The following is a 23,923-nucleotide window of genomic DNA, read 5'->3' as shown; positions in this document are numbered from 1 at the left end:
CACATTAGTTATTTTCTAGGATGTCTTTTTAATGCTAACAACATTTGTATGCAATACCTTTAATTTTCTAAATAGTAGTTTATAAATGTAATTTAAATTGTATACAGACTTCAGTTGACTTTTGTGAGGTATTAGATAAAAACATAATTGTACGTTTTTCATGTAACTTGTGAATCTAAGTGGAACTTTGACATAATAGTAAAAGCCTGAGGATATCTTTGTGAAGACAATATTCACTGAGACTTTATTTAAAAGCATAAAACATTAAACTAAATCATCTTATTTCCAGTCCGTACATTTGTCCCTTATTGCTGTTGCAGTGGCAGGAAAGATATGTTTACAGAAAATTATCTAAATTGCTTGAGGCTTAGAATTTTTTCAATATGAAGTTAAAATCAGGAAAACAAAAAATAATAGTAAAATATATTGGTGGAATAGACATTAAAATAGACAATATTTTTGCTTCAAACAACTCATACGTAATTATCATTGGAAATACTTTTGGACTCTTCCAAGGAATTGTGATGTTCACAATCATCTTAATTTTCATACTTAGAGCACTTTGAAGTAGAACTGATACATGTAAAAGTGATCTATTTCAGTTGAAAAACATGCAGCGTTCATTGTTTTTTATTAACTGCAACTTAACCCAAGAAATTACTGCCTAATTTTTGTTTAATTTTGTTTTGTCTTCTCATCAACAGAACACTAAATCTTAGTTCCGACAAAGAAACATATAATCTTTGAGCCATGCAAATGAGACAAACATGATAAAAAATGAGAATGAAAACAGCTGATGGGAGAGATGTTTAGGGGAGCACATACTCATTTCTGCAAATCTTTATACCCTTATTTTTAGACCTCTTCCATCTAACATGAACTATGTAACCTAAGACAGAGTATTTTCCTCTAGAATCTAGTCACTTAATTAAAAAAATAAAATAAATAAGAGTGGCTTTTATTAGACCACTTCTAATTTCTCAATATGATGCCATATTTTGTAGTATATTTTTATTTAAGTGAACATCAAACTTACATATACTAAACACATTAATTGGAAGTGAATAAAACCAAACATGAATTTAAGCTTAAATTAATCAGTTTAAATTTCTGGCTAGAGAATTCCAAAAATAGCAAATATTCATTTTTTATTGTTAAAGTGCTATGACATTTTCAAAATCAGCAGAAGAGATATTTCTACTTAATAGCTTGTCTAAAATGATAACATGTTTTATATGTAGTCTTGCATAAGCAGGACGTCTAACATAAGCCTCTGATTTTAATGCTGTTTTGAAATCTCTTGTTAATTAAAAACTCAATTAAAGACAGGCCCTATCTAAATCTAGACATCATCTTTCATTGCGAGGGTTTCTGTGATGGAATGGATATGGAATAATGAATTTTCTTCTCTCACCCCAGCAGTTAGTGGTCCTTTCATATCAGAGTTTAGGTAGATGGGCGGCGCTGTGTGTGGAAGCTTGAAAGCACTGGACCCTCCCCCTATATACCTGGCCTGTATGTAAACAGAGAGTTTTAGTTTCCGATCTAATATCATGAAACGATTTTCATTGACATAAACTCATAGTAAGTCATAAGAACAGCATAAAGATGCTCATTAGCCCTCGGGCACATTGTATTCATAGTAACTTTAATAGACTAAGAAAAAAACTGTTAATATTGGATCTGTGCTTCATAAGTAGACAGTTTTAGTATGTACATCTTCCTGATAGACATGCCATGCCTCAAGTAATCTCCATACATTTCTATTTATTTAACTTCATCTTTCCCAAAGAAATCATATCTTTGCTAACGGCTCTGTGAAAAATACACAAGCCTCCCCCACTTAAGGTTTGTCACTTTGAAAAGTTCTGACAGCAGCATATTCTGAGCACTCAAATATCTGGCTGCTTCCAATTAAAGATTCATCACCATTCTGTATTTTAAACAAATAAAAATCTGGCATTTAAAAAAAAATCTGTATTTTTGAAATCTGACTCTCCAGATGAATTACTAATTAAAATGGTTTACTAAGTCTCCATGCAAGAACATTGACTTTAGATTTTCTTGGGTCTAAGAGCAGAATTAGTCAGTCGGGTACACTCATATTTGGGATAGCGATCCAAAAGGGGGAAAAAATAGATAAAAAGTTGAAAAGCATAAAAAATTATGTTCAAATTTGAAGTAAATTAAAGGGGAATTGAAAAAAAAAAGCTATCAATTCTTAACAATGAATAGTCACAAAGTTTGAGATAAGGGCAAGGGTCTCAGAAAAAGATTTTAAATATAAACACAGGTCAATACTGCCTCTTCATTTTCCCCCACAAAGATCTCTTTGAAAAAATATTGAAAATAATCTAAGGTTTGAGATGAATTTGGAGATAAAACCAGTAAACACTAATTTCTCTTTTTTGTGATCTTCAAACTATTCTGTGATTACCTCCATAGTCAAATCTTTTTTATTAACCGTATTTACTATTTCAATTATTTTGATTAAAAGGTATGATTGAAGTATACATTTATCCATTTTGAAAATAATGAAAATGTTCTATAAAATCATTTTTATGTGTAATACAGTTTTCATTTGATCACATCATGACTATATCAAACCATCATGACTCAGTAGATACTCTATGAAAAATATTTGATCATTAAGGTTGCTTCAGTGTAGCCTCCTGCTTTCCAAAAGTGTTTATACCTATTAGGACTAGTTGTGTTTTTTTGTAGTTACTTCTTAGGCAACAATTTATATTTACATTTCAAAAATCAGAGCTAGCTAGACTCAGCCATCTAAGTCACATTAATGTAATTTTGGTCAATCAGTCAGCAAATTGGTAAATAAATCTCTATTGAATGTCATGTGCAAAGTACATTAAAAGTATATCTGGGGGGCACTGAAGCATAGTTTAATCTTCCTTTAAATGGAGTACTAAAAAGCTATTTTCCTTAAGCATCCAAAATTGGCTTAATTCTATCACTAGAAATAAAAATGATGGGGAAAAAATGAGAACTCCCCTGAAAAGTATATAAAGTATGTCCTCATCAGTTCATATACTACTTATATACACTGTACTTTTTCCTAAGAAAAATTCAAAGAATAAGAAGAGTCTATTATTTAATATGTCTTTCTTCTTCATAGATAAATTGTCAAATAACAATGTGTACCATATGTATAGTCTTTCATTTTCAAGTGGAAAACAGCAAAACTTAGGGTTCCAGATTTATTTCATGAACAATTTCAAATATAGGAGTTAATTAATAATTAATAGTAAATACAAATTTACTTCTAATTAGGAAAAAAATCACTAAAATATCCTTTTATAGTGTAAAGATTTATACATGCAGCAACAATTGATTCCTTTTTGGAGAAATAAATATCTGACCATCAATTTCAGTCTCACTATGGATTCAGAACTAGCCTGAATATATGGGACCCTATTCAATTCAACATCTTTGGGAGCAGCTGTTGCTATAAGTTGAACCCATTTGGAGATAGATCAGTCACTGTTATTATTTACAATGTAAATGTGGATTTAGGGCAAAAGACCTTTAATATATCAGAAAATAAATTAACTATTTAATAAATGAATGAATACGCTAAGAAAAATCAATTCCATAATAGGAAACAAATGTTCTTAATTCACAATAAAATATTCCATAATTATCATGTAAAATATGAAGATAATACAGTGTAGTGGATCTTTGCATGTTTACTTTATATGGATAATTGTATTATTTATCTATTTCTCTTTAAAGCTGCTCATCTGAGCATATAATAAGAACAGAAAATTTACCAAAAAAAAGTCAGATTTTTCGGCTTTGTGTATCAATGACATGATTCAAATCAATAAGAAGGCTATCATGGCAGAAAAAAATATTTTCCAGAAGTAATTTGATTACAAACAAATCCAAGGGCACAGCTTAGTTGAATCAGTGAAACACTACTGGAAATAAAATACTTACTTTGGCAATGAAGTACTGCACTCTTTATATTATTAAAAAATAAATCCGACAGTATTTTTATACTAGGCTGTATATTTAGATATTTTAGCATGTCAATACATTTGGGTAAGATATTTTAAATAAACTATACACATTTATAAACTAAATGAATGAATAAATACATATATTCTAAAACATGTTATCTTAACTTCATGCTTCAGGTCCATAATTTTATTTTTTCTTTAAAAGAGACTGTAACATTCAATGCATCCTTAAGTTATTTAATATAACATGAGATAAAGGAAATATTAAAATTCAGGACTGTCTTACAGATAAATGACTCAGGGATGTTAATGCTTACTCTTCATCATCTTAAAACATATTACCTTTGTTGCATCTACCATAAAACCAGGATCTAAAAGACCTCCATCGTTGTGATCATGATCCACCTCATACATGTTATAAGATGGATTGCCAATTTCTACATTGATTCCTCCATTGATAATAGGCTGTCTTCTAATAGTTTTTGTCCTAGAATATATGAACATTAATGTAAGTGTAAACTGTCTCAATATTAAAATCATGATACATAAAGCTATTATATTTGTAGATTTACTGACAATATAACTCATAGAGAGTTCATAAATAAAGTGCATTCAAAACAAACAATATTTATCAAGCCATAGAAGAACAAAAAGGGTCTTAATGTGGCAAGTTATTTCCTCGAATTATTTAGATTTAACTGCAAAAAATGCACTTGGAACATATTCCTATTAAATAATTAATACATTAATTGAAACTGAATATTCACTAATTCATTATTTTTTAAATTCGCTTTGACCTATGATTTCTGAAAATCATGACTAAAAGTAGTGATAAAGAATCTTTGAAATAAAATTTCAATCCCCAAGTCATCTGTTTAAAAAAAAAATACTCTCACAAACACTTGGTTCTAGATAATAACCTTATAGACTACATGTACCTTCCAGATCTTTATAACTGCATATTCACATAAATTGAAAAATTACACTTTGAGGAATTTATAAACTATACCAATGCAGAATTTGTGAATGAAATGCACACATGTGATATAAAAGACATATTCAGCATCATTGTATTGATATCACTAATCTTACACATTACTATAATAGGATGCACTTCAGAGATTCTTGCTGTTTCATGGAAAAATTACCACAGATGTAAAATTCAACTGAAATTTTAATTAACATGTCCTCTTGTTAGTTTTGTTAGAATATATAAATAGAGCCATTCTATTAACGTAACAAGGGAAAACTGTCTAAATTATACTCACTTTAAAATGAAACAGAAGGATAAAATGGTTTGAAAACAAGATTTTGCACTTGGAATAACTAAATCATGTTGTTAAGAATCTTTAAAATTAAAGGGGAAACGTCACTACATATCTGTAACTATATGTGTAATTTATTTACTGACTGTCTAAACCATGGAATCTTACCTTCTTTTTCTTTTACAAAGCACTAAACCAATTACTAAGGTGGTTATCAAAGTCACCAGGAGGACTAGAGGCACAATGATGGCAATGCTTCCTGAAAAATAAATAAATGAATAGGTGAACACATAAATAAAATGAATTAAAATCTGATATAACAATTTTTTTAAAAAAAATTTATTTATTTATGATAGGCACACAGTGAGAGAGAGAGGCAGAGACACAGGCAGAGGGAGAAGCAGGCTCCATGCACCGGGAGCCCGACATGGGATTCGATCCCGGGTCTCCAGGATCACGCCCTGGGCCAAAGGCAGGCGCTAAACCGCTGCGCCACCCAGGGATCCCTGATATAACAATATTATATCAAATGATTTGACCATTGATATCATGAAAAGAAAGCTCAGGTCAAACATCTATATTCTTAGTTCATATCCATGTTACTGAAAAATCACTCTCCTATTAAATACTTGATCTGCTGGAAATGTTTCTTTAGATATCTTTCATTAATATGTTGCAATTAAATCTCTTGAGGTTAGAAATACTGATTTGTCAGTCTGAGTGTGATTCTCACTACACACATTTACTTTCAAGGAGTACACGCGGCAAGACAGATTGCAGCCTCGCCAATTAGAACATCAGTGTTGGATTCTGAAAGACATAGGCCTAATATCAGTTTCACATCTTCCTTAGAGTGAGTCCTTGGATGGGTTATCTAAAACCGAGGGCTTCTGCTTCTCACCAATAAAACAGAGACAGGGAGATCTATAATACAGGGCTATTAAAACGGGGTGTAGGGAGGCAAGGGGGATTCTCTTTCTTAAGTTCCAGTTCCAGAATAATGTCAGCAAAATAAATCTGAGGATTTGGCCTTATGTTGTAAATGTCTATTTTCACATTTTTCATGTATTTATAAAAATGATCTTAGGCTATAATCACCTATCTTCAAAATGGAATAAATGATCTGTGAAATAGATCTCCAAGAGTGATCAGAGAAACTGGGTCTAGTTTTTATGCATCTGAGCATAGGGGAGAAACAAAATGGAGGAGAACCTCTGCTTCTGCCTTGGTAATAAGAGCAACTATCTCTGTCTTCCCAGAGGAAGGAGACAATGCCCCTTTGCTGCTAACGTGATCCACAGGAAAACACCTACCGTTGTGTCATTTATGCAGGAAGAAAACTGAATGTGAGGGTTTCTTAATAACAGGAGAAAATATTAAGTAGCTTGATCAACAGTGTAATGTTAATTTTTTCCAACAGACAAATATCTAAAGCCTGTGAGAAAAAAGCTTTGTCTATTTAGAATAAACATCTGGTTGATTCATTTGAGTCCGCTTAAAATTAAAACAAATGAGTCCCAAAAGGAATTGAAATTTTTTTGTGGGGATCTGGAATGCCTCAAGAATGAAATGTTAGGAATTATGAAATATATGAATTTTCCTCTACAAATACACATCCATGTAAAAATAATATGGTAGAAAAACTGTTAATATTTAGCACAATAAACAGCTGCATAAGGTCTATAAAACAGTAACATAGATCAGTTTTGATAGCTCTAGACAGAAGATATCAGTATGACATAGTTCATACTGGATGCTTACCAAAATACCAAAAAGTCTTTATTAAGGAAATCTCACATATAAGATAATCTTCCTTTCTTTAAAAGAGTAAAATAACTAACCCTTCCATGCAAGAAAAAAAAATGACTTGCTTTATTTAGTCAGTTCCTAAAATGTAAAAATCATTTTATTTTATTTATTTTTAAGGATTTTATTTATTTATTCATGAGAGAGGGGGGGGGCAGAGACATAGGCAGAGGGAGAAGCAGGCTCCATGCAGGGAGCCCGATGTGGGACTCGATCTCAGAACCCCAGGATCATGACCTGAGCCAAATGCAACGTTCAACTGCTGAGCCACCCAGGGGTCCCTAAAACTAATTTTATTATTTCATGTTCTTACCAAGACTATACAACAACTTCATGTGCTTGATATTATATTACCTCTAGGTTTTGAGAAAGTGAACTTTATATGAATGTGTAATTTATTAGCAATTAATGAAAGCAGAGAATCTGGCACCTTGGATAGTAATTAACATTTATTCACAAATTTTTAAATACCAGTGAACAGCTTGGTATCTTCATAAACTATGACTTCAACTGACTGATCATGACTTTATAAATATTCTTACTTTATTATTTATATTTTCCCTTATAATTTGTGGTAAATTGGTAGATATAAAATACTTACCAATTCTGGTCTTAGGGTATACAAAGTTACTTTCCCTTCACTGCCAATTATACATTATTTAAAAATATATTTTACTTATTCTATGTAGTTTCCTCTATTCCTATTTAAGGTAGAAATGCTGTTATATATACATACTAAAAAATTTACCTCTTTCTTTTTCTTTGTCCCATTTGTGATGACAGTTCCAACTCCTTACACTGTAGCCCTTTTAGAACCTAGAATTCTAATATGTTTATATTTAAAAAAAAACAACTGTAATAATGCTTAGTGTAGCCAGTAAATAATGCAGGGTGGCAGTTGGGCAAGTTTTTAAAATTGGGTTTTATAAAATTTTTATATCAAGGAAAACAATTGGCAACAACATATATCTTTAGAATTAGAAGACAGATTTTTTTTCAAAATAAGAAGAATATTAGCAGCAAATATATTGTAACATATATCAATCAAAGTTTACTGCAGGTTATTTTTTTTTAGCTGTAACTTATTGGTGGATTGTTCTAAGCTGATTTTTTAAAAAGCACATTCAGTACTTATTGAAGATAGACAGGGTATCTCGACATCTCGATAACCTTGTCACTTAAAATACAAATCTTTCTTTATACAGATTGTTAGGTTGCAGAGACCCTTTCTCTGGGAGAGGCAGGATAGCACAGCAGTTGAGATAATAAACGGTGGAGCCAGACCATCTTTGTCCAAATCTCAGCTTACTAACAACTATACTTGGGCAAATTAGTTATCTCTGTCTCAGTTCACTCATCCATAAAATGAATGTCATCATTAATACCACCTCATAGTAATGTAAATAGGATTGTCTATTATATAGAAAGTGTGACATACATGTTTATTAAATAATTAAAAACATATTATTGCCATAGCACTGTGCTTGAGTGGGGGAAGAAGGTGAGATCATTTGGGGATATGTTGAACTTAAGATTTCCATGGAATACTGAATGATATAGACATTGCCATGGGCATGGATATAGAAATTGTGCAGTGGGACCTATGTCTCAAACTCAGGAGACAAACCAGGATTGATAATAGAAATTTAGAAAATAATCTCATTTTGTATCATTCTCTCTCTCGTCCCCTTGATCAACAGCTGGTTGACACTGGTCTTTCAGTCCCTTGAGCATCTCTTTCTTGTTCCAGGGTTTCCATACTTGCTGTCTGTCCCTTGTGTTTGAAATACCCTCAGCTTCTTCTCTTTCTAATCCTTCAAATCTCAGCTTCTATATCATCACTTCAGAGAAATCACTCCTGACCTCAGATCTCCTCTGCCGTTCTCTATTTTTTGCTTTTATTTTTGCTTTCTTAACAAAACCAATTAAAACTTACAATTATTTCATAAATCCCCATGCTTACTCATTTGTTTCCTTGCTTGTTTTATTTCCGTTTACCCTTCTAGAACCTCAGCTTCATTGAAGAGGCACTGTCTGTCTCACTCACTCACTTGTCTCTGGGATCTCATTCAGTACTTGACACTTTGTTGAGGCTTAATAAATATTTGATTTGGAAGAATTAGGACAAAGCATTATTTTGTTGCATGTTTCAGTTATCTCTCTATATCTGCAAATTGTTGGTTCCTTGGTGCACATAATTAGTTATTTTTTCTATTTTAAAACAAGATGGTATAAAAGAGATAAGGGCAAAATAGGAAAAGAGGAAACACAACTCCGTAACAGATACCACATCTCTGTTGTCACCGCACTAAAATAGAGCATCTCAATATTACTGCCTCACAAATGCTGAGTATATTTTTATCCTCTTTTATTTTAGCAAATACGAATAGCATAATTCAAAAATTGAGCATCCACTCCCTTAAAACTTGAGGTAAAATTTAAATAGAAGTGCCCAAGGAATATTTTATCATATTTAATTTAAAACTCTTCAAAATAACTTCAGAAGAGTCAGACTAGCTTCTTTTAAGTGGAACCTCAGCAGAACATGCTAGGATAATAGATCCACTTAATTCCACAGGCTGATTTTTTTAGATACTTAAAACAACAAAGGCCAGAAAACATCAGTATGAGTACTCAGAGATGATTAAGAAGCTGTGCATCAATTAGAAAGTTAAATCTCCATGCAGGCTGACAGCAGTCAGGCCAACAGAAGCAGTGTATTCTTTATTATTCCAGGGTCCAGTGATTATGGAATGTTTCACTGCTAGTGGAAATGCAGATCTGAAAACACACTGCTAAAGTGTCTATCTATCTTATCGGGCAGATGATTTTTCCCCAAGTTTGGGGAACATTTGACAACCATTCGAAACTACTGGGCTTTACCTTAGGTAGGATCAAACTAGTTTTTTCCCCCTTCTTTCAAAGTTATTGAGGCAAGTTTCTGTAAGCATAAATGTCTGATGATAAGTACCTTTTAATAGTGTCATTATGTGGTCAACTTTGCTCAAATTTAAGAAAATTTGACATTTACATAGCTAATAGCCCTTTCAATGTGCATTGATACTTCTATTAAATTTAATGACTTTAAATCAGTGATGGAAGGAAGGACATTAGAGTCTTTGATAAAGGATTACAAATACTTGCAACTCTTTCTGTCTGATACAGTCTCTGTTTTAGAACTGCTGTATGTGATTAGAGACAACTGCCTTGTAAGGGAGCTTTTTGCCCCTGCAAATAATTGGAGACTTCACCTTCCAATAAAAACATCTGGTGTTCCCCTCCTGCAAACCATTTCCAAACACCAAACTTTCCTTTGTGGATGGAACTTATGTAAAATTTGAAAATTGAATGGATGTGCTACTTTATATCCTTCTTTCCTTTCAGAGTTTATCAATATTTAAAATTGTTTTTGACTCTTTAAAAGGCTATGTATTTCAGTCATCTTAGATAATTGAGAGATTGCCGTAAATAAAAGCCTAACATATAACTTGTCTTCATAATTCTCAGCTTATAAATTCAGTGTGTTCCATAGGTTCCAATGCATTTGAAATGCATTTTTCACTTAAAAACAGTGCTATTGGGCAGCCCCGGTGGCCCACCGGTTTAGCGCCACCTTCAGCCAGGGGTGTGATCCTGGAGACCCGAGATCGAGTCCCATGTCCGGCTCCCTGCACAGAGCCTGCTTCTCCCTCTGCCTGTGTCTGTCTCTCTGTCTGTCTCTTTCTGTTATGAATAAATAAATAAATAAATCTAAAAAAAACAATGTTCTTAATTATTGTTGAGTTCTGTAACTGGAAAATCATACATAAATTAGCGTGCCTCCAGAACTATTATTGGCAACATGTGTATGAACTCTAGATCCTGGGAAGAAAGAATAGGACACTGGGACCCTGCGTGTAGGGTACAAAAATGGCATTCTTTTCACTTTGATAGTCTTTCCTTTTTCACAAACTCCATGATATGTTTTTTTGTTTTCATGAAAGTTTTTTTTTTTTTTTCCACCAGAGGAAAACTGGTAAGGCAAGCATATGTCCATCAGTGAAGTTATTTTTCTTCTTCAAGAATATATTTACCCACTTACTAGTTATTACATATTTCAAAAGTTCTCCTCTCATAATAAAATGCATGACAATATGTGTGAATTGGGAAACTTTATTTTTGACTTTCATTTTGAAAATCTTTATAAAATTGTTTAAAGTTGTTAAAAATATACACAACAGACACACACAATGATGATGTAGATGGACTTTCATATCCAGATGTAGTCCTGAGACTACAGCTGCATAAAGCAATTTGTAAAATGCTGAGCTATATTTCAATACATTTCAAAACCAATACTTTGAAGACAAAGAAGCAATAAATCAACCACAATTCTTATTGCTTGTTAATATATTTTTCCTTAAGTCTACCAGTCAAGATTGCTTTATAACAACATACTGAAATGCAATTCAAGAAAATACACTTTGCTCTAATTAAAACATGGAATTACTTTTTTTCCTGGAGCATTATCATATCCATTGTGCTATTTGCAGCCTTGGTAGCTGATGTACATTTCTCCAGAAAAGCTTATGCTAGGTTTGCCAATGTGCATTCTGAAAACTGCCCCCAAGTTTGCTGTCTGAAAGAGCACATAAATGCTAGAACCTGTCATCAGGTGAGCTCAGTGCTCCATCTTTCCAAAAACAACTGGATTGCAATGCATCGCCTGCAGAATTCCGTGAAGGACACTTTCCAAGATTCAAGTCCCCCAGTCATGGCATACAATACAATTCCTGCACCATATGGTACACCCACCACCCAAGATATTAACCTGAAGAACTTACTTGTGTTAATATGATCAGACTTGCTGCTCTTTGGGGCTGGTCTCTCACACTGTGTGCCTGACCAGTTGGTGGAGCATCTAGAAAAATTAAAAGAATAAAGAAGAAAAATTGGTTTATAATAAAACTCACAAATCTGCTAATATAATAACTTTAACCAAATGAAATGAAGAGCCAGCCATCACTGATTCATAAATATTAGGTATAGAGTTCTGCTAATGTCCTGTATATTGCCGGTATGTGGAGGGTAGTTTCAACTGGACATCATTTGTTGAAAAAATTTTTTTTTAAATTTAGGTTTACAGTCATTTTTCTTTATCCTATGTTAAAACTTAAATTTAGTATATTTTATAGCAAAACTGAAATCTTAATTAAGAATTAGGAATCAATTTAAGAAGTACTGAAAATTGCAAGTAGCCACAATAAAAACTGAGTTGGCCTGTCAAGCAGATCAATCTTTAAGTTTCTGGGACTTTTTTTCCCCCTGGCCTGCTCTATGTCCAAAGTTTAATTAAACACCCAACAGCAAATGGTCATCTGTCTCAGTTCAAACTGCAGAATTTTTACTCTTCTAATCATGCATAGGGAAATGCAGTCCATTCCCATTTAAAATCAGACTTCTGTCTCTATGGAATCAAGAAAACACGCCCAAGTTTTTAGTGGAAGAAGCAGTCTTCCCCATATAGGTACCATGACACTATGATTAAAAGTGTAACAGAGGGTGAAAATAATAGATCTGGTTAAAGTCCTTTACTTAAACATAAATCACAGCCATATAATTAGCTGGATGCATCAAAATAAATGCTGGAATGGTTTTAGCTACATTTCAATAATGCCTATTGGCTAGCCCAAGATGCCTCTGTGCATCTGTCAGAGGAAATCCACAGAGAGACCGCTTAATTGGCTTCAATTCTTGTTTAAAATGACTGTCAAATGTCACCATATTAAGAATAGTTGCACACAATGAAAGAACAGCTTCCAGAACCATTTCAAGTAGATCTCTCTGGGCATGGTGGCCAAACTAAATAACTGCAATTTCAAGGTTTCTGCCAATAATGTCATAGTCAATTCAGATAGCTGAAGCTGTGCTTGGAACTAGGCTTCGATGATGCCATGTGAATTATCTGGGATATCTGTGAGGACAGCATTGGCTCTCCTAAAACATGGGTGAAAGCTCATAAAATCATCATGACTGAAAACTTCAAATCATGAAAACAAAAATTTGTTTCATTAAAGCATATATTAATGTCAGCATAATTGACAATAATGTTATAATTCAAGAATATAGTTATTTGATTAATAATGATATTGTAAAAGTATGAGTATGGATTATGGTTTAAATGAACATTAATATATTATTAGGTCATCATTCATGCATCATCTTACCTTTTTGTTTAGATTTTTTTATAACAAGTTTATGTATCTATTTCCTATACACATTTACTATATAGCATAATGCAATAAATCATTAAAGTAGATAAATAAATTTTAAGGCCAGGTCAATGACTCTGTCTACATTCCTGAAGTAAGGTAATGGAATGAGCACATTTTTACAAAATTATAGTAAAGTGAACAATGGATAAAATCATTGATTTTTAAAAGTCATTTCTTTTCCTCACTTGTGGTTTTACAGATGATCGATCTACAAAACTGTTCCAATTCTTTACAGTTTCTGATTCTTGACACAGTCCACAGATAATTCAAAATAATCTGTTTAGGATGATTTTGTAAAATGTTGTTGGAGTGAATTCTGATCATTGCAAAATTCTTTCTGTTTTACATAGCTTTACATTTGTCAAATCTTCCTGAGGAAGTTTTACATACTAATGGAAAAAAGACCTATACTGATTGCTTAATAATTTTATTATATAGCTTATGTATTTAAGGTTATTTTTGTGCAGGCATATTGAATTACTGATTAAAATATAAAGATTGGCTCTTTACATTACCTTCTTTGATAACCAAATAAAAACAAACCTAAATCAGGGTTCATGTTAAATAAGAAGAATGACCTGAGATACATTTTGTTATGTTATTACTAGAGATAAGAACCTCTGGGCTCATCATTACACTGAGATACTTAGAAGTCAAAAAGTGAAATTGCTCAAAATAGGAGGATTAAATGCTAAATTACCGGATTGTGTTTGGACACGAACATCACATATTTTAATTACTTTAGGAAGTGATGAAATATATGGCTTTAGAACCCCGGAAGAATAAAAAGAGATTTTTAAGCAAAGAAGATAAGGATAGTGTGATTCTTAATTCCAAACTCTGGAATTATTTAGGTAAGACAGGTGGTATTTCTGAACTGTACTAATTATCTATTTTATCCAGAGCTTGGAACCCAGTATTTATGATGGATAAAAGAAATCACCTACTAATGGTAATAAATCTCTTCTCTTTTAAATTGTGAAACCACTTTTAAATTCCTAATCTTCAAGGAATATTTTACTTATTACATACTGGAAAAAACTCTCAAAGACGGTGCTGGAGAAATAATTAATTTTAACAGTTATACATCTTAATAAGCTGATGATCACCTTGCAATTTTCCCTTTACTCCTTATAAAACAATGTTTTATGGCCAAAGATAAAAATGTTCTACTGTTCAACATTTGTTACATTTTTTAAAAATTATATCTTTTGAGATACTAAATCAAATAGAAGTCATTATTCTTGTTGCCTACCTTACAAAATGACTACTTAAGGCATTTGCTGCTCCACGAGCTCTTCTTCCAGTGGTTGATTTAAGACCAAGGATTTTTACCATCTTTATAGAAATTCATAAATTTTTATACTCTGAATAGACTACAATGATCAAAGCTATTAAGGGCAGAACATTTAGGAATCAGAATATCTGAGGATCATCAAAATTTCTTGTCCAATTCCTCACTGAATCATTTGCATTACTGTGCTATGATATTTCTGGCATCTCCTTTTCATTATTCTTCAAGTAAAATCCACAGTCCATGCCCCGGTCACCTTTAATCTGTACTGTTGTAATCCACTGCTCCCTACCAGTCATCTTCAGATAATTGTCTTCAAGGAAGTCCTTCGTGTACCTCCCAAGATTTAAAATAAATGTTTAAATGTTTTTTTAAAGTTTATTTATTTATTTATTTTAAATATTTTATTTATTTATTCATGAGAGACACAGAGAGACAGGCAGAGACACGGGCAGAGGGAGAAGCAGGCTCCATGCAGGGAGCCCGAAGTGGGACTCAATCCCGGGACCCCGGGGTCACACCCTGAGCCCAAGGCAGGAGCTAAACTGCTGAGCCACCCAGAGATCCCCTAATTTTTTATTTTAGGGAGGGAGGGAGAGGGGAAGAAGGAAAGAATATCCAAGCAGACTCCTGCTGAGTACAGAGCCAACACAAGGCTCAATCTCATGAGTCATGAGATCAGGACCTGAGCAGAAACCAAGAATTTGATGCTTAACTGACTAAGCCCCACAGATGACTACCTGCCTTTACTTTATTCCTTACCAGCACAAACACTTCTGTGTCATTCCTTTTACACTTATTCTATAGGTTGTTTCCTACTATCCTTAACTTTAGGACAATACAAATCCCCTTCTTTTTCTTATGTGTTTACCACTATGGCAGTCTGAATTATTTAACATTTTTAACACTGGTGAATTTTAACTAAGTATTGTTGGAACATGGAGAGAGAGAGAGAGAGAGAGAGAGAGAGAGAGAGAGAGAGAGACTTATTTATCTAAACTATCTTTTATCCTTCTTTTGTTCACATCATCATATAAAGATATTGCTTCTGGCAGGTTTTTTTATACATTTTTTTTCATCATGATAAATGTACTGTTAAATCTCCATCTTCTGTTTCTCCCACCCTCCTGTCCACCTCCCCTGTGGTAACCATTAGTTCTCTATAGATAAGAGTCTGTTTCTTGGCTTCTCTTTCATTTTTTCTTTGCTCATCTGTTTTGTTTCTTAAATTCCACACATGAGTGAGATCATATGGTATCTGTCTTTCTCTGATTGACATATTTAACTTAGCATTATACTCACTAGCTCTATCTATGTTATTGCAAATGGAAAGATTTCATTCCTTTTTTATGGCTCCTAGCAGTTTCTTGAAGTCAATAGCTGCCTGGTAAAGTGTTATAGATTTTACAGTTTTTGACTTCTTCCCTTCTCTCTAAGGCTATTGACGTTAAAAAGAAGATTATTTACTGTTGCATTGTTTTCTTAATCTTATTCTTCCACTTACATTATAGCTATATGTATAAAATAGTCTGAATTCTAATATATTTTGTGATATTTCATTATGTTCTATATTAGTATGGCTAGCAAACTGAAAAAATTGCTAAAATTGAAATTCTAGAGTCCCATATACCAGGGATTTTCATTAAGCAGCTTGGAGTTTGGACCAGAAATCTTTACTTTGACGAAGTGATTCTGATGCAAGTAATTCACCAATCACACTTCAAGAAATATTTGAGACAACTTATTGCTATAGTCCCATAGACTTTGTCCTTATATCAAATATTATTTGATCTTTTAAAAAAATTTTTTGGTGAGAATAATAATATGCATGCCCAGCATGATTATTCAGAAGATTAAATTATATTGGTAAAAGTTCTTTACATAGTATTAGAAAGCTGAGTGAGTTTTTGATTTTGATAACTAATTTTCATCTGAATGTTACTATATAAAATATGCAGTTAGTTGAAAAGTAGTGTTTAGAGGACATAGTTAGTAGTTACTGTGTCCTTTAAAAATTTGTGAAATTATTGTATAGTTATAATATACTGTTTCAATTGTAATATTCTGTATCACAAGGGAATACCTTCATGTAAAGGCAATAGCAGAACAGATATTACTAGGAAGAATAGTAAACATTTTCAGAATATCAAAATCAGTTAGCAAATATAAAGGGGATAAAAAATAATCTCTAAAAGGAACAGTTTTTACATGTAAGCATAGATACAAGACATATAATTAAACTGACCAAAATACTGCTACCTCTGAAGTAGTACAGTGATTGAGAATTGAGAATATTAGATACAAAATATGACAGGTGTTGTAAAATCTGAGATACTACCTTTCACTGTATAACAATGATCAACTTACATGGACTACAAATGTCATTTTGCAGAAATGTGGTGTAGAGTCACCTGCTTTGGGAGAAGTTCAAAATAAAATAATGAGATTAATATCTACTCCCTTTTTTCATCAAATTTAAAGATCATGGGACTCTTCTGATCAAAGTAAAATTCAAAGGTGAACCTTAAAGTAATTTGGAATTGAATTTCTCCTCCTCGATATACGTGCTAGGCTACCCTTATTAACCATGATGATAGAGACATTCAGGGGAAAAAAAAAACTCACAGGGGAAAAAATGGCACAAAGGGATTAAGGAAACCTTAGTAAACTTGTGCATTGTGTCATGCATGCTTTAGTGTTCCAAAAGCTTCAGTTAAAATACTACATTTTGTGCACTAGATTTATATAGTACTATTTCCATATTTATGTAAAGAAAATTAAAAAAAAAGCACTGGCAAAATACTTTGTCCAAATAATTTGGCAAATTTCTGGTGTTGAAATGACTACATTTGCATGGTGTTCCTCACTTTTACTCACTTTGACTCACTATACTGTTGTGTAATTCCCAGTATTTTTTGTGCCCTCTACATGTGAACAGTAGTTTGTAAGATGTTATATATTTAGACAGATATTTATTCACCGGTTTGTTAATTTTATTGTAAAACACTTTTCAATATTTCATTGTTTCATGACTTTCTGAGTTAAAATTATTTCATATACACATAATGATTCATATTTTTTGTAACATGCCCCCTAAATTTCCCGTACTCACTTTGATGTGAAATTTTGCATAAGATCCAATTAATATTTGCTGAACTTTGTGCCAGATCTTAGGATAAGTATATTCATACAAAAAATACTCTTACTCACTCTTGTAATAACCTAGGAGTTGGAATTACTATGTGAAATGAGGATGTGCATATTCAAATAATTTGCCAGGAAAAAAAATAGCTTAAGTAGAAGAATAAAATGTGATGTCATTATTTCATTATTGTTTTCTGCAATAATGCCATGATCATTCTAATTCAATGCAGGAGTAGGAAGAAATGCTTTTCTTTAGTCCCTTATGCCCAGGAGACTACCAACTTCTCAATAAAAAGTCAAAATATTGTCTGAACAAAAGGAAATAGTGTATTTTTTTGAGTCATAGATTTGTAAGAATTACCACATTGGCTCAGACCTGTGATCAAAATGTTTAACATTCTGTCTCTACCAGTGAAATTGAGGAATATATTATTAAAGAGTGTTTATATCCTTCTTGATATCAATTTCACATCTTTATATTGGTTCCAAAATATTGTACATGTGTCTAATATATCTTTAAAGATCCGTTATCTATAAATTCATCTATATTATTACTCAATCCACTCTTGAACTTCCAAAACTATTGACCCTATATTTCACTTATTTGGTATTTTTTACATACAATTTTGCACTACAATTTCTATTTATGCAGTACTATTCTCAATCTAAATTTAACTGTTACTTCTTACATGGGAACAGGCAGGTATTACCTTTTTTTTTTTCTTCAGAAAGCTTAAGGCAGTAGCTTAAATTTATGTTTGTTTTTATAAGTATACTTGATTCTACTCCATAAGAATATAATTCATTTTTTTAAAATATTACATTAAATCATTGTGTTATCTAGTACTGATAAGATTAGTAAGACAAAACTAATCTTACTTTAATATTAAGAGAATTCGATCAGAAAGGGTTCTTGGTTTGAGAAATGGTAACGTGATAAAGTAAAAAAAAAAAAGAGAGAGAGAGAGAGAGATATTCAATAAAATCTGACCAGTAATTGTTTTAGGAAAAGTAAAAATTAATAAGAAATTGAAAAGGTGGCGATGAAAGAAATAAAATTAATAGAATGGATTTTTTAAAGTGATTTATTTTAAGAAGTAAGGTGGAATAAAAAAAGATGAAATCTAGTTTGCCAAGTAATTACCCATAAAGGGAAGTTTGTTAAGATTGAGTGGTTTAAGTTAGAAATGTTTAAACATATAATTCTGCACAGGCCACTTGAGCAGAAATGGCCACCAAAGTGTGAAATGATGACTGAATAAATACTAAAAAAAAAAAAAGAAATCTATAGTAATGGAAAAGTTTATCATCTAGATATTCCCAGAAAATTTTATTGAAAGCAGATCTGAAAAGCCTGAGGTGTTTTTTAGACTGAATAGACAATTTGTACTTCACTGAATACATTACATGCACCGGATAAAAAGGAATAGGAATAATAATAAAATTAGTGTTAAGTAATATGATGGATGTAACTAAAGACATAAAAGCAGGCGAACGTTAGAAACAGTGGTAATAATGCTATAGCTAAAGGTGAGAGGAAAAACATAATGTATGCTGTAATACAATTAGAGGGCTCTCTCTACACATTGCCAAGACAAAAGGCCAATCCTACAATTGTCTTAAAAAACTACCAAACCATAAGGGGTGGAATTCTCTATGCTTAGTGCCATGGACACAAAGTAACTATTTTACCACCTGAATATTTTGTGATTTAGCACAAGATAAAGGTGAACAATAAAGAATATTTCTATTAAAAAAAAACACCTCATGAATGCCCTTCTTATTTCTTAGGGCTTTTGTGTGGTACCAGTGATGAAATTTGAAACAAATTATTATGAGGATGTCTGGCATATCTAACTGTTACATTTTTAAGTATCATTCAAGATACATTAATCCCATGCAAATCTGAGGCAATGGTAGGAAGATCTGGAGGTGTTATCACAAGGTTTTGAGTGTATGAATGTCTTTAAGTCCAATATAACTTTAATTCTCTAAAAAATATATTTAATTTACTTTCTATTGCATTACTCATATGCTGGGATATTGATGTTAGTCAGACTAATTTATAGCTCAAATCACTGAAAAACGATTCTGACATGAAAATGGTCTTCTGCTTTCTGATACTTCAGCATAGCCTTTATTCTACTTACAAGACTACTACATGTTCTCCAAAAGCTAACATGCAAGCTTCCCATCAATCATTTGTACTTGATTAAGGGACCCTGTGTTAGTATCAATATCAGCTTCACAATTACCACCTTTCAGCCTTCCTCAAAATCTAGGACCTAAACTTTCAAAATATTTGTTTTACATTTAATTGTTTTTAAAAATAAAACAAGTAATCAAAAAAAAAGAGAAACATATGAGATAGATTGAGAATGATTTGCTAAAGTCAATCAGTATGAATTAAACAATTTGTATATCCCATGTAGATGTTAGTCATACAACAGTCACCAGGTTTGTTCAACATTTATAGAATCATGTTGTAGGCAGAAACAAGGAGACTTTAGGACAAAAGATGCCCATTAACACATTTCTTTCCTAATCCAAATGTTGATTACTTTCTGACTGAAGGTAAGAAGGTTTATGCAGGCAATGGGTAAAAATTGATTTAGGAAGTAGAGACAAATATCTTCAATAAATCTAAAATGCCATACAATATTACAGTTACATAATTTTACATTATGGAGAAAACTGCAATTTGGGGTTATAAATATTTTTATTCATTTGGTCAGCATACAATCATAAATATGGTATATTCTATATGCATATTTCCATATGGTAAGTATCTAAAACATGCATTTGCCTATAACTATGCTAGATTGTGATGAACTTAAGGTGGGGATTGTCTATTATTCATCTTTGTATTCTCCCATTCCTCTCTTTTTTAAAGATTTTATTTATTTATTCAAGAGAGACACAAAGAGGCAGAGACATAGGCAGAGGGAGAAGCAGGCTCCCTGCAGGGAGCCAGATGTGGGACTTGATCCCTGACCCCAGGATCACACCCTGAGCCAAAGGGAGATGCTCAACTGCTGAGCCACCCAGGCGTCCCTGTATTCTCTATTTCTTGAGCAGTCTCTGGCACATGGTCAGTGTGTGTATGTTGCCATTTAACTAAATGAATGAATAGATCCATGAGGCAGGGAAGATGCATGGTTGAACACATATAAATATGCGACTATATAGAGAGAAGTTTCATAAACATGGGGTGCTTATTTTATGAAGAATGTGTAGCGCCATTCATAAGAACTTGCTTTCAATTAGTTGTCAGTCAGTCCTTTCTCACTAAAAGGAATATTGATCCACTACGGGAAACACTTCATATAAAAGAACCACAGTAATAGGCAAATATTTTCTTCCTTCTTTCCTTCTTTTTTTTTCTTCTTTCCTTCTTTCTTGGCTTCTTTTTTCCCTACCTTCCCTCTTTCACTCATTAATTCTTCCCTTTATAAAATCAGATGATCCCATTCTAGCAACTTGGGCATGAAAAAAATTTACTTATTTAATGATACAAATTGTGTGATATTTCATTTCTTGTCTCAGGATGCAGTCAACAAAGAAATGTTTTTTCTTTCATGACCAAAATTCTAAAAGTGCTTGCCTGATGAAAACATATATATATATATATATATATATATATATATATACACATATACATATATATACATATATATGTATATATATATGGCAATTAAATGTAATTTAGAAATGTTTTTTCTTTCATGACCAAAATTCTAAAAGTGCTTGCCTGATGAAAACACACATATATATATACATATATATATGTATATATATATATATATGGCAATTAAATGTAATTTAAGGGCAGCCCTGGTGGTGCAGCAGTTTGGCGCTGCCTGCAGCCCAGGGTGTGATCCTGGAGACTCGGGATCGAGTCCCATGTCAGGCTCCCTGCGTGGAGCCTGCTTCTCCCTCTGCCTGTGTCTCTGCCCCTCTCTCTCTCTGTGTCTCTCATAAATAAATAAATAAAATATTTTTTTTAAAAGTATTTAAAAATAAATGTAATTTAATTTAAACTATTGTCTGAAATTAAAATGCTGGTATGCAGGGATACAAATTGCCATTTGTGTGAATTTGGAATCAGACAGACCTGTATTGTAGTCTCTCCTCCCCTCCTCATAGGCAATTCACGCATTTCAGTTTTTTAGTTTATAGTAACAGGAAAGAGAGAATGATACTTCCTGCTTTGTCACACATTGGCCATAGATATCGCCTCATATGACATCACCTTTGTTTTTCCCTCAAATCCACTTCCTTTTTAGTTTGTTATCTATTTTTTATGTTTTCCTTTTACTGCCTCAAAAGATTTTTCCTTATTCCTTCCTTGTTTTTTGCAAGGTAAGTTGATTATTTTAAAATCTAAAAAAAAAAAAAAAGCTTCCTTGGTATATTAGATGACATAATGATGTGTATAAAATTTACACATCATTTAACTTAATTTAATGCAAATGATGATATGAATATTAAATTATTAAATTTAAAGGCTGTATACCTCATGCCAATATCTACATAGTTGTAATGTCTGATTTGTATGCTCATTAGAAGAAGTATTAGGCTTAGGATTTTATACTCCTTTAACATAATGACTTCTGTCTGTTACTGCCGTACTATAGAAAAGGAGAAAGAACATAATTTTCTGAAATAATGATAGTATAAGGAATCTTTAATTATTTTTTTACTCTGAAATCAACGTTGGTATTTTTTTTTCAACATTGGTATTTAAACCATATGTGTCCGATCCTTTTCTGGAAAGTGTATAAAATTAGAGGGGGGTCAGGTACGAGGCCTTAGAGTGACTATTTAGTTTTCTTGACTTTTCCCAGCAACGGAACAGGAGCAAGAAATAAGCATTTGTTGTTAAAAGCATCTGAAATTGTTATTGTTTTCTATCACAGTAAAATCTGGGGAAAGCAGTCTAAATAGAAAAAAATATTTAATTGTTAAAGAAGTAACATTAACAAATGAAAATATTATGTGGTTATATTGTGGTTTCTTTGGTTATTCTGATTTGCTGATTATGTGAAATCATATATATGATTATGTGTCCCCAAATCAAGGGAAGATAATGTGAGAACATCAAAGCTTTATAACTGTAGCTGCCCAATATATATAACTCTGTAGTAAATGCTCTTTGTTAAGTAGTGCCACTGTACTGTCAAGGCGAAACTAGACTTAAAAACTTGTACAGAAAGATGTGATATCTCTATTGTGTGTTTTCCCCACGGCACTGCCGGCATGGTGAAAGCTAGGACAAGTTACAACTTGTTACCTGGGATCATATAGGATAGCTATTGATGTGACAGCTTTTCTTGGCCTTACTACTCCAAAAGACGTGCACATCTCATATTTTCTGTTTTGAACATATGCCAAGGGGCAGGAAAGCAAATAAGGAATGTGCAATGACCTGACTCTTACAACGTGGACAACCAAGGCCCCTAAAGTTGAATTGCTCAATACCCCTGCTGAAAAGTTGTGATCTGTTTGAAATCACTCATGACAAGTTCCTTGGTTCTTCTCAAATAATCTCTATGGGGCCACAAGGTCGCTGGTCCACATGGAGAAATGCTGCTCAGCCTGACAGCAAGACCACAGAGAGCAAACCCTGTAGTCTCCTTTCTGCAAGACCAGTATTTTCAGAAACCAAGGCCTTAATTAACTGCAACCTAGAGAATAATTCCTATCTCTTTAAAATTTGTGACAGAAACAGAACTCGTTATCCTCTTCCCAAAAGTCCCGCCAAAGGCTTCTCTAGTACTTGTACATTTTCCTTACGTGTTTCTCACCCTAAGGACTTAGAAAATAATGCTGAACTTTTAATAAAATAATTAGATTGGAACAATCACAAAACCAAAGAAAATATGAAACACCTAATGCAGATTTCTCTCTTAATGAATGTCCCTTTGGTATTTATATATTTGTTTTGCATCTTTCTGCATTTAAAAATTCTACTTTGAAAATGATTATGAAACTAATTCTCCTGTGTGTTCTAAGGAAATTGAGGGCAGACCCATTGTCCTTTCTTTCTCAATAGGACTTGAGCTGGGCTTTACTTACTATAGGTCCCCTCCCAGTTACTATCCGTGTACTGCTTGCGTTTTATTTATGCCACATAGCCCCTTATTTTCAATAAGAAGCACTTTAAAAAAAAGCTGC

At 32.6% G+C, this 23,923-nt stretch overlaps 1 protein-coding gene across 1 annotated transcript in view; it reads right to left on the bottom strand.

The window, feature by feature from the left end:
- The window catches only part of LOC129514645 (low-density lipoprotein receptor-related protein 1B), a 1,831,349-nt gene that overhangs the window by 1,795 nt on the left and 1,805,631 nt on the right, over positions 1–23,923 (bottom strand). The window contains exons 87-90 of the mRNA XM_055333402.1: positions 11,878–11,954; positions 5,417–5,507; positions 4,326–4,470; positions 1,415–1,513 (exon numbers count right to left, since the gene is read on the bottom strand). Of these exons, the coding sequence (XP_055189377.1) occupies positions 1,415–1,513; positions 4,326–4,470; positions 5,417–5,507; positions 11,878–11,954 (412 nt within the window). The remainder of the gene's footprint in view (positions 1–1,414; positions 1,514–4,325; positions 4,471–5,416; positions 5,508–11,877; positions 11,955–23,923) is intronic.

This window comes from Nyctereutes procyonoides, unplaced genomic scaffold (genome assembly GCF_905146905.1).
Source record: "Nyctereutes procyonoides isolate TBG_1078 unplaced genomic scaffold, NYPRO_anot_genome, whole genome shotgun sequence".
Classification (NCBI taxonomy): Eukaryota; Metazoa; Chordata; class Mammalia; order Carnivora; family Canidae; genus Nyctereutes; species Nyctereutes procyonoides.
The sequence above is the reverse complement of the archived record's forward strand: the minus strand, read 5'-3'. Positions and strand labels throughout refer to the sequence as shown.